This window comes from Toxotes jaculatrix, chromosome 22 (assembly GCF_017976425.1).
Source record: "Toxotes jaculatrix isolate fToxJac2 chromosome 22, fToxJac2.pri, whole genome shotgun sequence".
NCBI lineage: Eukaryota > Metazoa > Chordata > Actinopteri > Toxotidae > Toxotes > Toxotes jaculatrix.
In genome coordinates, this window is record NC_054415.1 from 15,003,125 (window position 1) to 15,018,901 (window position 15,777).

The 15,777-nt window shown below is 43.2% G+C and overlaps 1 protein-coding gene across 2 annotated transcripts in view; it reads left to right on the top strand.

Annotated features, from left to right (window-relative positions):
* The window catches only part of hmga2 (high mobility group AT-hook 2), a 30,514-nt gene extending 19,896 nt beyond the window's left edge, over positions 1 to 10,618 (top strand). Inside the window, exons 4-6 of one of the 2 annotated variants that reach the window (XR_005892948.1) lie at positions 2,175 to 2,207; positions 4,308 to 7,805; positions 10,608 to 10,618. Coding sequence is in view for 1 of the 2 variants with exons in the window: in XM_041030372.1 (XP_040886306.1) it covers positions 2,175 to 2,207; positions 4,308 to 4,370 (96 nt within the window). In the remaining variant the exon portion in view is untranslated. Of the gene's footprint in view, positions 1 to 2,174; positions 2,208 to 4,307; positions 8,465 to 10,607 lie in introns of those variants that run through there. The other variant, XM_041030372.1, reaches the window with a different exon arrangement.
* The last annotated feature ends 5,159 nt before the right edge of the window (positions 10,619 to 15,777 follow it).

Consider the following 15,777-nt stretch of genomic DNA (forward strand, 5'->3'; position numbering starts at 1 on the left):
GTTGCGTACCTGATGTTACTTTGAAAGTATTGACTTAAAACCTACTCATTTAGTGGTACTTTACAGTTTAGATTAGTACATTTGAAACGGGGGGGGGAAAGATATAAAACTATACACAACTACAAAAATATCAGCCAGTAAACTCCAAGATTTCTTTCCATTGTGAATTAACCTTCAATTTGCAGTCAACTTCCAGTGTTGTTCATCATTTATTAGAATATGATGATATAATAGGAATATGCAGATACAGTTAAATTAGTGGGATGGGAGGAGTTCTAGGGAGCAGTGCTCAGGGGGACCCACCTGCCCAGTATCCCACCAACAAAGAAGAAGAGAGGAGCTCAGAAGGTCAGCATCCTCCTGTCTGTGTGCACCGCTTTCCAAATGTTTCCTTCACTGCTGCTTGCATTCCTCATGCAGGGCCCATCCGGTGTTGACATGGACTCCGTTACTGTGTTTGAGCCTACTGACATTCCAGCCAGAGCTGGCAAAGAAAACACCAGCTGTTTGAACTGATCTGGTGTGTGTGTGTGTGTGTGTGTGTGTTGGGGGTGGTGGTGGTGGTGGTGGTTAGGGACATGGAACTGTCTTCTTAAGGCCAGCAGCTGGCCGGGCTTACAAGCACCAGGGACTCTGCATTTTCTTTTTTACATTCTCAGAGCTGTTGGAGTGCTCAGCTGTTCAGCTCTGGACCAGAACTACTTCCTCTCTCTCTCTCTCTCTCTCTCTCTCTCTCTCTCTCTCTCTCTCTCTGTGTGTGTGTGTGTGTGTGTGTGTGTGTGTTGTCAAAGGCCAAAATGAAAAAAAAAAAAAGGCCTCAGTCAAATTCAAATCCAGTGTCTCCATGTTGTGCTTCACCTTTAGAGGGTCTAAAGAGATTTTAATGTAAAATATGGAGTGAAATATAAGATTATAAGATTCACAAATGTAAATTAGGTTTGGTGCATTGAAAAAAAAAAAAAAGATTGCAACTAATTGAATTCACTTTTTTACATTTCTGTGCACAAATTCACACTCAAATATAAAAACCGGTGCGTTTGTGAGTGCAAATCGTCATCGGCGCATCTGTGGATCTTAATTTGTGCGTTTGTCAGTCATGCAAACCCACGAATGTGGTTTGAGAAGCCTCTGAAACATCAGCCGTGGCTGCTTCTTTCCTGCTGGTATGCGGTGGGTGTTTTTTTTCCACCTGTTTCCATTTCATGATTTGGTGAGTCACCGCCGTGCCGGAGCGGGAGGCGGACGAGCTGTAGTGGACGGTGGGTCTTGAATGTGTCTTGCTCGCTTAGATCAGGTCAGAAGTATTTTTTATGTCAGTTTGGTGGATAATATCTCAGCTAATTAAACTTTATTATATAATTCCCAACATTTTCCATTTATAAAGCTTTTACATGTGGCTTTGGTGAGTATGATCCGAATAAGACGTCCATACGGTCACGATGGGTCAGGATTTTGAAGTGTGAGAGGCAGCTGCATCCTCTGTATACATCATCCATCATGACTCTGGTAGCTCAGATGCCTCTGTGGAGTGCTGCTGCTGCTGCTGTTTGGCTTTTTGCCTGACTGTTAATGACCGGGCTGAGAGCAGGTTCAAGTCCGACTGGGGTTTGTGACCCCGACTCTCCTGAGCACCAATAAAACTGTGCCTATTGCACATAAATGTCTAATATTGGCAGCTTCATACTTGGTTGGATTCTGTTGTTTACCTGTTCCAATGGTCCACACACACACACACACACAGACCACACTGTACACACCACTCTGCTGTTTCCCCACAGTATTTACAGTTTTTTTTACAGTTAGTTTTGATCTGTAACGTGTGTGACCACATGACCGACGTGATATCTCTTTATTTATCAGCTCTTTACTAAGGTTTTAAGACGAGGGTACGGGCTGGGTTACAATAGACCTATGCAGAGCTGCAGCCACTGTACACACACACACACAGACACACTGTGCTTTCCACATTTACCCCTGTTTAATTCCGTTTGGTGGCTGGTTTTCATTTCCAGTCTGAATCATAACCAGCCAGGCTGAAATTCTTGTTGAGCTGTGCTGTGGCCACCGTGTGACAGTTTTGCTAAATAACAGATAAGATGTGAGAACTTCTTCTTCCTGATCGTCAATTCAAGCGGAGAAACATCACTAACTTCTCCCATCTGCTTCTCTTACAGCCGCAGCAAGTCGTCCAGAAAAAGCCTGCTCAGGTAAGAGATCCCACAGACTGTGCATGCGCACATACACACGAAACCCTACGCACACTGTGTTTCAATACGCTGCTTTAACATTTATACTTTGCAGCAAAAGTCACGTCTGTAAATGCAGCAGCGACTTTTGCAGGACATAAACGAGCCGCGAGTTATTTCTGGTTCTCTCAGTGAGAAATTCCAAACTCCGCTGCAGCTCCTCCGTCTCTGCCCGTTCACATGCGGCAGATAATTAGATGTCGTTTTGTGTTGCTGGTGTGAGCGCCCCCCACATCACAGGGCCAACGAAAGCAGAATGGTAATAAGTGAGTGAAACATGACACAGGACCCCCCCCCACCCCCAGCATTCTCTCACACTCCAGGAATCCAACCAGCCTCCCCTCCTTTCGCTGGTGTGGGCCACTTCTTGGTGTGAACGCATAACTCGGCTCTTGTGATTGGGATTTGTGGCTGTGTGGGAACAGTGCTGAGGTAGTTGGGAGGTGCTGTGAGGCCCTGGGAGCTGCAAGCCATAAAAATGTCATTTAGCTCTCCCACTTTGATATGCTGCTTTATCTCAGCCCCACCACCACCACCACCACCGCCACCACCCTGTACAAAACCTCAAATTCCAGTGCTCGGGATTGGGTGGGGTGAATGCATGACCCAGCCGGAAGCTACAGCCTTACACATGCACGTAGCGTGATCTCCTGTTGATGTTTTTCCAAACCTTGTTCTTTTTTTTTTGGCTTTATAATACTATTTGTATTTACCTGTCTGAATATGTCCTTGATGGCTCCTGCCAAAATGAAATTAAAGCTGGGATCTTGGAGGATCAGGACTGAGATTACAGCTTGAAATGTAGAAGCTTGGATGTAGTCAGACGACACGTGCACCGATCTTTGGAACAGAGATCAGTAATGGCTTTGGGAGGCGGTCACAAACAAAGGTCAGAGGTCATCACTGTTCTGTTTGGGTTTAAAGAACAGTTCCAAAGATGGACTGAAAGTCCAGAGCGGCTGGATGATGATGCTTCGACGGATCGTTTTGGCTGTAAATGGCTTCATCGGGTTGAAAGCGGCGGCTTTATTCACTGACATCTACCTTGTAGAATGATGGTGTGAAATGGTTTGGGTGGAGCGATATGATTAGCTTTTTTTTTTTTTTTTTTTGTCCCCCACCACCTTTTTCCTCTCCTGCTCTCATTTACCCTTTGTCACACATGGTAGCATTTAGCGGCCCATTCAGGGCTGGAGTGTGTGTGTGTGTGTGTGTGTGAGAGAGAGAGAGTGCTAATGAATGGAGCTGTGGAGCTGCAGAATGCAGACGGGCTCCGGCAGCGGGGGCCTCTGCTGAATGGGTGCACCGCCACGCTCTGGGAAAGGAAGTGGGTTATAAATTGTATCAGTTAGCCTCCCCTAATAAAATGAAGCCATGTGGAAAATGGAATCCATTTCATCTGTGGACGGAGGAGGAACATCTCTGCTAGTTGTCGCACTGGTCATTGCACACTTTAAAAAAAAAAAAAACAAGTAGCATTTGTTCTGATGGAAGGGAGAAATATAGGAAACCATCGCTAACAGTGCTGCTGCAGTGAGTTTATTCACGTTCACTCTCTTTAAGCGCAGTTTGAATTCGAGGTTACTTCAGATGCACATCGATAACCACACAATCATCATGTTCAGCTGTTCTCCTGCTGTCTAACACAAACTGCTATTAAACCTTTTTAATGGCACAGATTAAATTTAATCGCTGCAGCTCCAGGCCTCCGTCGGTGTCTAGACAGGATGCATCTCCTAACAGAACGGCTGTGCGGTAGAAGCTTCCACGTCAATTGAAAGGAAATAGACAGGAAACGTTAAAAAAAAAAAAAAAAAAAAAAATTGTCCCGGCCGCAGCCACGCATGTGACGCACAAAGCAATGAGCAAAGTAATGACACTTTCCAGCAGATACTGTCTGTTTAAAACCTGTGGACATTGTCATGATGGTATTTCTGAAAGTATTGTAGTGATTATATGCCTTGACTTAAACTGTGAGCAGATTCATCCTCACCTTCATCTATAACAGAACCTAAAGAGTTTTTACATGACTCACATATCATCTTGTTTTTTTCTTCACAGGAAGAAGAAGAAGAAGAAGAAGAAGAAGAAGAAGAGGCTGGAGAGTCCCCGGAGAAGGACTGATCTTCCACACCGTCAAACCTCTACCTCATTCAGCTGTCAGGTCTTTCAAAGGGAAAAGACTGCCTTGACCACTTATTTTTTTATTTTATTTTATTTTTTTTTAACTTTTTCCAGCGTTATTTTACTTGGTTTCATTTCAGTTAGAAAGATTCCGTGTCCGGTTTTTCTTGCAGTTTTCAGTCTTTGAGTGCATCCACACTGATTTGTCACTGAACTGAGGCAGAAACATTCAGGGTTTGTCTGCATCTTTAAAATCCTTTTGCTACATTATTATTATTATTTTTTTGTTTTATTTTTATAATTATTTTTTTTTTATACAAAGATTATTCAGAAATGCAGCAGCATGGCTGAACATATAAACAAGAGTTTAGCAAAAAAGTTCATCTCCAGACTCTCTGCCTGTCAAAACAGGCACGCATCAGGCAGACACACACACGCACACACAAACGCCATCGGCCCCCATACAGCGAACCCACACTCCTCAATGAGAATCAGCTGAAAACAAACAGAAACCCACAGCCATAACGAGGAAGCTCAGGATCCTCAGAGCATCATCATCACCATCATCATCATCATCTTCAAATGAGATACACACACTCTTTTCTCACACTGTTGACTGATCCTCCAGACTCTGACAGTAGAGAACAGTCCGGTTTTGTCATACAGAAATGTAGAACAAACGTCGCAATACATCGGCGTCGGCTCTGAAACGATCGAACCGCCCCGACCTTACCACCCTCCCCCGGACAGGTGTTGGACCGCCAAAGACAGGGAGACACAGAGATCCTTCCTCAGGGCATTTACAAATTATTGATCCCTAAAATAACTGTTTACATCCTTGACCTAAACTTTAGGAGACTGAAATTAGATCATCACATTGCTTCCACACCCTTCATCAAATAGACATAATATTTCCCCCAAACTTGGGCATTGCTTTGACAATTAGACCCAAGCTTTGATGCCTGGCATGTGTCCATGATCAGAGAAACTCTTAGAAGAGGATTTTCAAACAGGAATGTGCCTCAAATACGTATTCAGAGCTTTAATTTTGATAGACCTGACGTCAGGGCCTAACATCAGGGCCTAACGTCAGGGCCTAACCCAGGATGCTTTCAGTTCAGCTGGATAAATCAGAGCTCTACACCAGCTCTGCTTTGCTCTCCCTGTCGTTGGCGGCCCTCACATCACTGTTGGTACTCCACAACCAATCTGTTCGACGTTGCATCAGACTACTGTATACCATTTGTTCAGATTTACATTAACAAGCCTATGCACATGGCATCATTCAGTTTGTCCTTTTCTGCGCAACGTAGCTTTAAAGCCTCGATCCCATCGTGGATGTCGCACTGCGAAGAAATCCTCAGACTTGGTCTGCCTTGCAGAAACAAAAAACCTCAAGAACAAAAACCACAAGAACAAAAACCACACATTACCTCCTGACACACTTGATACCTGGATTTAGCAGCAGTGTGACATCGGGCGACTCATCTCGCACTGCGGGCCTCCCCGGGGAGCCTTACGTTTTAAGGAAACCTGATGGTGTGCCAGCGCCTTCTGGTCACTGATATGCAATATCTTCTCATGATTTCAAACTACCTCTGACTCAGCACAACCAGCTCGTAAATGCTGTTGCTCAGCACACACACACACACATACACAGAGTGTGTTTCAGATATTTGATAATGTGTTGTAACTTTATACTGTACGTTAAAGCGAGGTCATGCCGGCTGTTCTTGTCGTCGGGGGGGGAGAACGGCAATTTGTCTGCAGCTGTTTTGTTTGATTCAGTCAGGTAAACTCCACATAATCCACAAAGGAGCAAAAGTCAGATACGACAGAGCCTCGTGCATCAACCTTAAACTTTTTTTTTTTTTTTTTAGTGGGTTTCGGACAGTCTGAATGTTTAATAAAACTCCTGCATGCAGCTTTAACCACATTATCAGAAGGGAAATTCAACACAAAATCTGACTACACCCAAAATATCTTTTCTAACTGCCTGTTGTGTTGTTAAACTTTCACTCTGGGACATTAGTAATATTGATGCAGAGACATTTCAGCTCTCCACCCTGACCGACTCCAGAGCTCTGTCTTGGAAATGTTTAGAAGAGTTGCCAGATCTTAGATCTTAGCGTCTGAAATGTCATCACAAAATTCAGGCATGATGATGATGAAAGCTGTGAAAATAAGACACAGGTTGGAAAAAAAAAAAAGACTCCAAAGACTCTAAAGCCTGCGGTCCAACATTTGGAGTCTTTAGAGTTTGTCTCCATCCACGCTGGTGCACCTGGCGCCGACTTACCTGTCATTTGCTTCTTTAGAGATTCTTGGGAAAAAAGTCTAGATTCAGGATTCAGTAGTCTGTTTTATAATATATATATATATACTTAAAACACAAAAGCAGCTAACCTGTTAAGTACTGTTTTTATTTTCCTTTTCGTTCACCTCAATGTTGATTTGCGTCTGAACATTGTAATGAAACATATTTTTCATTATCTGCAAACTGGGACTTCTGTTTGACAAACTGTTAACTTGAATTTATTTTGTACTGATTTACACAGCGGTTTAATACGGATCAAGTGTTTGTGTGACACTACATGATATAACTACAGATGTTTTCTGTTTGTTTTTTTTTTTTAATGTTTTTTTTTCCTGAGTTATGTACTACCTATATATGTACAGTACCTCAAATAGGCCGATAAAAATGGACTAATCAGTTGACAAATACCTACCTCCAGTCTTGAAATGGAAATGATTTTTTTTTTTTTTTATTTGCCGGTTTACTTTCAGTATGAGTTACACAGACGTAATGATATGATCTGTATCAGGACTACAGAAGCTCTTCACTTAAAGTATTGTATCAGGTCGTTCAAGCTTCCGATCTCAGTACATTTGGATTCTCACCTTCAAAGTGACTTTCAGGTTTTGAAACAGATATGTCTGGATTTTGTATATTGCATTCATGGATATTGTTTTCTTGTTTTTAATTAGTAGATATCAATATACTTGATTAGCGGTTTTGTGTACTTCACACAAATGTGATTTTCTTGTCTTGTTATATGGTTAAACCAGGTGTATATGGAATTGCCTTTTCACTTAGTGATAGATTATGTCTTTTTTTTTTTTTTTTTCACCTGTCATCATGGCAACCTTTGAAACGTTAACATGGTATTTTTGAACCTGGCCAGAGGTAGAACCTCAGAGGAGCTACGCTGATCCTGTCAGCCTGCCTTCACCAGCACCACCACCAGTCCTTGGACAGTGGCGTTAACCCACAGTCTGCACAGTGTGCTGGGTCGTAAACTTTAGGTGCCTTCAATCCGAATTCGAAGCAAATTTTTCCCCTTGAAATCTGACCCCACAAACAGCCACAGCTTTACAATCTCGGCTGTAGCCGGTAACCGGTAAAAAAAACCCACATTGAACCTGTCCAGGCGTGTTTTTTTTTTTTTTTTCCCTCTAACCGCACCACCCAGTGCAAATCCAGGTTTGTGTTCGTGCCGACTCATTAATCTTGCCTTGACTTTATTTGCAATTGCGCCATCTTTAAAATTCGCAGCACACTCAGGCTGAACACACCTCAGGAGCACCATCCACTTACTGCTCCTATAGAACAATGGGCCTTTCATGGAAGACATTTTCAAATCACAGCTGAAGATTCTGTGCCCTGATTTGTATGTTGCGATAGGTTCGAAAAGAAGATGCAGCAGCAGGAGCAGGCTAAACGAACACTTCCAAACACTGTGCAGGTTGTTCTGTTTCTAATAACCCAACCAGCCAGAGAGAACCCCAAGCTGAATGTTAACTCAGCTATTTAACAAAACACTGTACAAACTGTGTGCACCTGTTGAAGCAGGCTGATCAGTAGCTTTGAACAAACAGCTTTGAAACAGACAGGCTTCATCATGTTAAGAATCATTAAACACCGCACCATCCATCAGCCAGACAGAGACCTCCTGAGACGGTGTCATCACGTGATCTGCATCCGTCTGGATGAGGAAGGAGCAGCTAACGTCCTCAGATTCTGCTCGAAAAAAAAAAAAGCATCAGACGTATATTAACAACATATGTCAGCAAGGCTCTTTGTGATAATTCAGTGTGTAGCTCCTCTTTAATGCACTCAGATGCAGATCGCGTGATAACACCGGATGTAAAACGGCGTCTAACCGACACCACTGACACCTCAGTGTCGGGCAGAATGATCGTAGAAGCCACTGTTGATGAGCTTTCAGCTCTGGGAGTCTTAATGAAGTTTTTCTCTTCATGATATCATGTTCTAGTACAATCAAATACACATTACTACCTCCAGAAAGGTCGACTTTTACCTCGTTTTCAAACTTAAATACTGTTGAAAAAAAAAATTGTCAGGTGTCTGAGAGCTTACGGAGAACATCTTAAAATTTTATATATATATAGTTTATTTTTGTGTGGGGGATAAATTTTGTAAGACTGTTTTTCTCTGCCTCTCAGTCACCATTAGGTAAGACTGGACATTTACCCTCTGAAAAGGAATTTTTCTTACCTTATGCAATGTTATGTAGTTAGCTGTGAGGTGGGTGGAGAGATTTCCCAGCTCTCCCTCTGCCTCGCTCCCTCTGTATCATTTCCAATCTCTTCTCCAGCCTCTAACTTTTATTGCTTTCTCTATCCACCTAATATTACTGTCTTTGAGTTCACTACAAATTTTTGCTTGCTTGCTAAACAAAGTCTTTATAGATATTCACTGTGTTTTATTCAGCACAATAAAATGTATGGCATCCGTAAACATGGACGCGTTGAGTTTTTGATTTCTGTTCAGTCCAGGGCGAGTCCAGAGAGGCAGCACGCCTCTGCTCTATGCCCTCCACTCTTTCCTTCTCTGAAAGGTGCAGGTGGAAGGAGTGAGGCTGATTTTGGTGGCTCCACATTAGCCCCAAATGCCACGGTTGTCAGCAATGGTGTCCCCCCACTGGATGAAGCACCACGGGAGGTCCTGCTTTCAGGTCCTGTTAGCCCCTGACAGGGCTCAACTTGGTGGGCTGGCTTTAGGCTTCCCAGAGGCTGTAGTATGAACTGTCATGGTTCAGTTAATGTAAACAGGTCCAGATGAAGACAGTTCCCATCTGTTATTTTCATTTTAAACCTAAAAAACTGAGCCGGAAACCTTCCACCAGAGTAGTTTGTGTTATGTTTTAATGTTTTATGTTAAATTTTATACATTCATCTGTGCTTTTTATTTTTATTTTTTCATCTCTGTTGTATCTTGTTGCCACATTTGTTCTGTATGTCGCTGAGACATCCAGGCCCTATCCCCTCCAGCTGCTTTCTCATGCTGCTGGACGGTGTTTACTCATCAGGTGGAGCCCTACCAGGACATCCTAGGACAAGTCCAGGACTCAGAAATGAATCCCATTTTGCTTAAAACATCTTAATTCACTGCAGTAGGCTACACTGACTGCAGGAGAGGTGAAATAAAAAAATTAAATTCCCACCCAGACTGAATTTATCAGGAACTGATTCATCAGAATCACTTCACAGTTTAGTTTGCTGCGGTGTTGCTGCGAATCATTAGTTCTAATCCAGAGTCATCCCACAAAATCAGCATGAGCACATGTTAATGAGAACAGCTGTGCAATCAGCTATGTTGACATTTGAAATGATAAATCACTGATGACAGCAGGATGTCCTCCTCCTCCTCCTCCTCCTCCTCCTCAGCAGGAGCAGAATCAGCCTCCATGTTTCCTTTGGATCCTTTACACCTGTCTTAGACCTCTCCAAACCGGAGCGCTCTTTACACACAGCTGGCAGGACGAACACCTTTGTTAATTATTGAAATCTTTTTACACACACATGGATACTGACCTTTTGTGTTTCTCCAAACCCCCATTTTTGTATCTGTCTAATGATACACCTTGGAGACTATGATAGGGCTTGTTTCCAGGCAGGTGTGCCAAACAGTACACTGATTACTATCAAAACACACTAATTACTCTTGGTAAATGGTTAAAGAGAGGGAGAGACAGCTGTGTTATACTTTTTGACATAGCTCTGTGTGAGCATACACCTGCTGTCTCATCATCTAGGGTCTCCACCCGAGAGATTAAGACATGGTAAATGGTCCAAACCTCTGTATGGGACAGTGTGTAATGTCTGTGAGAGAGGGACACAGGTGAGGAGGTGGATCTGGGAGTCAGGTGACGGGGACAGGGAGGAAAGTCAGAGGAAATCTGGGTGGTGGATGGCGAGTTGCAATGACTACAGGGTGTAGGGAAGTGGGAATGTGGCTGACACGGGCAATGGGAAGGAATACTGTTAGCTTGTCACCGTTAGAAGGTCTGTGATGGGGTTTTACAGTCCACCATGGCCTAGATTCCCTCCCGTGTGTCCCTGCTGTGGCCCTGGCGGCTGATTCTTTGTGGCCGTTGATTCTTTATGCATATTTACATTTTGCTTGTCTGATTCTTTGTGACAGGTTAGTTCTTGCTGTTTTGAGCGCTGCACCATCTGGGATCCTCAGCAACATCCAAACCTACCCCCCAGTGTTAGCACTCGGGGTGGAGTGTGTGTGTGTGGAGGGGGATATAACCCAGTCTTGTTCATCTGCTAATTAGCCGTTGTCCCCGGTTAATTTTTACTGAAAGCCATGCAGTTTCAATAAGAAACAGACAGTAGATCTGCGTGCATCTGGATGCTAAATCATTACATTTCATTGCTCGATGCTCTGTGGGATTTTATTGTGAATTTAGCTCAGATAGCCCTAGTCTAACATGCAGGATCTATCCACACTTCAACACTGGGATCTTGGTGTTAGTCCCATGTTAGTATAGAAAGATTTGCACAGAGTCCAAGGTGCAAACTGAACCTAAATCTCCCGCTTCATGCTCACAATCCTTTGTCTAACTCTCATATACGCTCTCTCATTCCCTCCTGTGCAAACGCGCCCTCTGCTTCACTCTCCCTCTCTTTCTGTCTCTCCCACACACACACACACACACACACACTCACACACACATATATATATATCTGAGAGTTACCGTTTGTGCCTTGTGTTTGTTATGCTTGAATAGTATCGGCAGTCTGGTTGATGCTCTTAGAGTGTAATAAACCCAAATTATATTTTAATAACTGGTCATGATTGTTGTTCTTGCTGTAATATTGTCCAAAGCCGTCCTCTGCCAACAAAGTCCTCTGGTTACATTGTAATTTAAGTGGCGTTATAAATCTGATCGTAATATAATTCCGACTGAATTTAAATGATAATAATTTAATTAGTTTCCATTTATTTATTATTTATTATTTAAAAAAATCCAAAATTGGTGGTCAAATATTTATGAGACAGATTTTTTTTGGACTAGTCTCACAGTTCAAAGAGACGTGTCCTGTGACAGAGACATGCCGACTCTATCCTTGGTAGAACATAAAGGTATCTATGAATGAATAGGGTGCCGTGCCTTCTGCCAGTAGATCATTGTCCACTGCAAGTAACTGGATCCAGTGCGATCAGTGGGAGTAGCTGTTTAAAGGTATGATTCAGGTGTCGTGAAAGAGTCTTCTGCCAGTTCACTTCCTACACACCCTGAAACTGGGTGGATGTTCTCATCTCTGGTTTCCACAGTCAGAACTGACCATAGCAACCTGTCTCTGCTCGGCGTGGGCGGCTGCAAGGTGTATGTGTGTGTGTGTGTGTGTGTGTGAAAGCGCTGAGGCTATACTAGTGGGAGGATTTGTGGAATCTGAGGTATGTGCTGGTTTGAGTTTAAAATGTCTTTCCAGAGGTCTTTGTGTTAGAGTGAGTCGAGAGCCAGAGAGAAACGCTCCAAATCCAGATCAGGACAGCTCAGATCTTTGAAGGGTCATAGGCTCACATCTTTTAGTACGGTGCACATCAGTGGAAGACATACACCACCTTTAACAACAGGGTGTCTTTAGTTGTATGTTCATCTAATTGTCAAGCGAATTTTAGCAAACCTTTGAAAAATAGTTAACACTTAGCATCCAGATGCATGCAGTCTTGATCCAAGGCTATGTAGTGCTGCTACTTTACACATAACTGTTATGAACAGAGTAGATGAAGTAGTGGCTGCAAACCAGAAACAAAGCAAGTTGTTTGCCAACTGCCAAAAAAAGCAGAGAGAGTCTACCAGGAAGAAATTGGACAAACAGCCAAATCCAGGCGTGTAAAGCTTGTAGACACTTACCTGAGAAGACTCGAGGCCGTACCTGCTGCCAGAGGGGCTTTTGCAAAGTACTGGTTTAAGGATCTGAATAGTTTTGTGAATGAGAGATTTCAGTTTTTCATTCCTAAACTTGCAACACTTGTTTTCAATTTGCCATTATGGACTACTACGGAGTGTGGATTGATTATCAAGTTAAATCTACAACACAATAAAGTGTAATGTAGTTCAGTTCTGAAGAAGCCTTTTGGATTAGAGGTGAAACATCTCTGGTGTGGAAGGGCACTGGAAGTATCTACAGAGGCACATCCTTCCCCAGCACCTCTCTTGATCCCGTGCCCATTAACCAGCCTCACATAGTTTCTGTCCAACTCAGACCAGGAGTCCACTGACTCACTTTCAGTGGATTCCGTCCCTCACTGACTCATTCTCACAAGAGCCCAGTAATCGAAGAAAGATTTCCCTACACACCCTCCTCTCCTCATCCTGCTTCTGTGATACATTTGGGCCTCACTTTGCCCCCTGCTTTACAGTGGACCTCCTCCATCTCCTCCTCCTCCTCCTCGCCTTTGAGCATGACCTCAATTTAATGAAGCACAGACTCGGTAGGCTGGCTGAACCACAACGGCAAGGAACCCCCCCCCCCCCCCCTCCCCCCACCTCCCCGTCCCCGCCACTGCCCCACTCCTAAGTGGCGTAACTGTGCACCATTCACATTTCTGCAAGAATCAAAGACATGCGCTGCTATTCAGAGATGCATCTGCAGATGCTTTGGCAGCTGAGCAGTAAGATAAGACAACGGGACTCGGGTGAAGGAAAAACACATCCTCTGTGGATTCATGAAAAGCGAGATTGATGTGCACCAAGGAGACGGAGACGTTTAATGATGGCAGAGAAAGATTTCTGTTGGCAAAAAACAAAACAAAACAACAACAAAAAACTGGTTGTGGCAGTGGTAACCTGAAGCTGGTTTTGGGGAAATTCCACCTGAAGTGTGTCATGACAAAAACACACGGGACACCAGAGTTTGTGAATGCAGCTCACTCAGGAGCCAGACATGCTGTGGAGAGGTGTTTACTACAGGGTGAGCTCTCTGTCTGTGCTGCAGAACTATTCATCTGCGAGGCAAGACTTAGAGTTCAGTCCCAGTGCTTACCTCAGGATGGGATTGTCAGAACAATGAAACACAACAGATTTTTACTGTATCACATGCTAACAATGAACAATCATTGTAGCTTAGAGTTTCAAAACCTCTAGAAACAAAGTTTGGTTGCCTGCCTGAAGACATATGAAGACGTGAATTAGACTTTTTGAGTCTCTGGATTTCAAACAGCAACAAAAGGTGCAGTAATCCTGCACTGCACTGACATCTAGTGGAAAGCCAGGAACATCATGAATTGATCCACACCTGTGTGTGTGTGTGTCTGTGTTACTGCAGAAAAAGAATCATTACAAAGTCACAGACATTTGGTGCAACAGCAACCAACAGCAAAAGCAGCTGAAACAATTGACATGTATCACCTTGTGTCAGGGCAGCTTTATAAAACAGAGGCCTGCTTCTTCAGTTGGCTCTGTTGTTATAGGTATTTTATAAGAGTTATAAAATACCTGTATTTTAACACGTGCCCTGGTGAATAAAACATTCTTAATGCTGTATTTTTACAGTATACTGTCTTGTTAGACGTCACAGTCACCACCAGGCAAAGCTGAAAATAAATATTGTGGCCTCAGGCTTGCAGTTTCTTTTTTTTCTTTCACAAGGACTATATAACAATACAAGGCTTCCCTAACATATGTCTCCATAATATTATGCAGCAGCTCCATGGTAACTGGGCAGAATTTGGCTCAGGCCTGGCCTCTCCCAACCACAGATCCGATATGTGCCTCTGCATAAGTCTGGTATGCAACAATTACTCAAGCATGTGAAACTGTGCCGGGGTCTGGTCCTGCAGGCTAGCTAACTGCTTCCATGGCGAGAGCCTGTCTGTACATCATGGCCCTTTAACTTGAATGTGAGGTCTCTCCCTTTTTGGTCCTGTCCTGTCTCATTATTATTATTATTATTATTATTATTATTGTCATCTGGTTAAATGTTTATCCCTACAGATGAACTCTTTGCTTTTTGGTGCAAGACGAAAGGACCAAACAACTGGTCCTGGGTGGGCGATGGAAAAGTCTTCTGTACGCATCTGTGTGTGGGAGTCTGTGGTTTTGGCCTAAGCAACAATTCAGTCATGAATCACACCAAGTGAAAAATGCTCTGCTTGTGCAGCCAAAGTCATTTAAGGATTAACCAGAGCCTTTGCATGTTTTAGCTCATTTATTATGAAAGGGTGTAGATTTATTTCCTTTAACGTTTCAGTGTTTTTCATTCGTTTACACCACAAAACACTTAAAGACGAGACTCGGGTCGAGTTGGGAAGCGCATGGAATGGACAATGTGTCAACATTTCTTGTAAGCAACAGTAATGTTTCACATGGTCACAGAGTGCCATTTCCACATCAGTGCATTACAACAAAATGATGCAACAGCTTAATTGAGAGCAGATGTGATAGGGTGTCCTGTTGGAGCAGGGATGGAGGATTATACCATGCAAGCTCAACTTTTAATTCAACTGTGGAGCTTAGTCGGAGCTGGAGATGAGTTCTGAAAGCTGTTTCTGTTTGGGATCCTATCCTTTGGTATCATCTCTGTGAGCTTCTTTTGTTCACCTACACATTGTATTACATATGCCCCCCCCACACCCAAAAGAGAACTCTACACCTCTTCACCTCTGCCACTGAGAATGACCCACAGGATGTTGGTGTGTGTGTGTGTGCAAGAGGAGGATAAAATCTGATAACACACACAAACCTTTTTTTTTTTGGATGATCCCTTTTCCATTAAGAAACATGCTTCAAAGCATTCCTTGGTTCCAGGCCTTAGTCTTAAACTGAGTAAATCAGACTCCAAACTCCTGCACAAACTCTGTGAGATCTCAGAAAAACCTATTTCTGATATAAACAGCAACATTTCAAACACTGGAGTGTTTTGTGCATTTGTGTTTGAACGATACCTCCGATGTCATATCTGGTGACATTTAACAGGTGATATAAATGTCAGGGAGCCGACGTAGGAAATGAACAGGTGTGTGGATAGGTTGCAACATGTACATGTGTGTAGGAGCTTCTGTTTAGAAAAGAGGTTTAAACCTCCTACTGTGGTCAGAACAAACTGTCAGAGACATAAGGTAAAAATGGATAAATGCTGTCTCCGC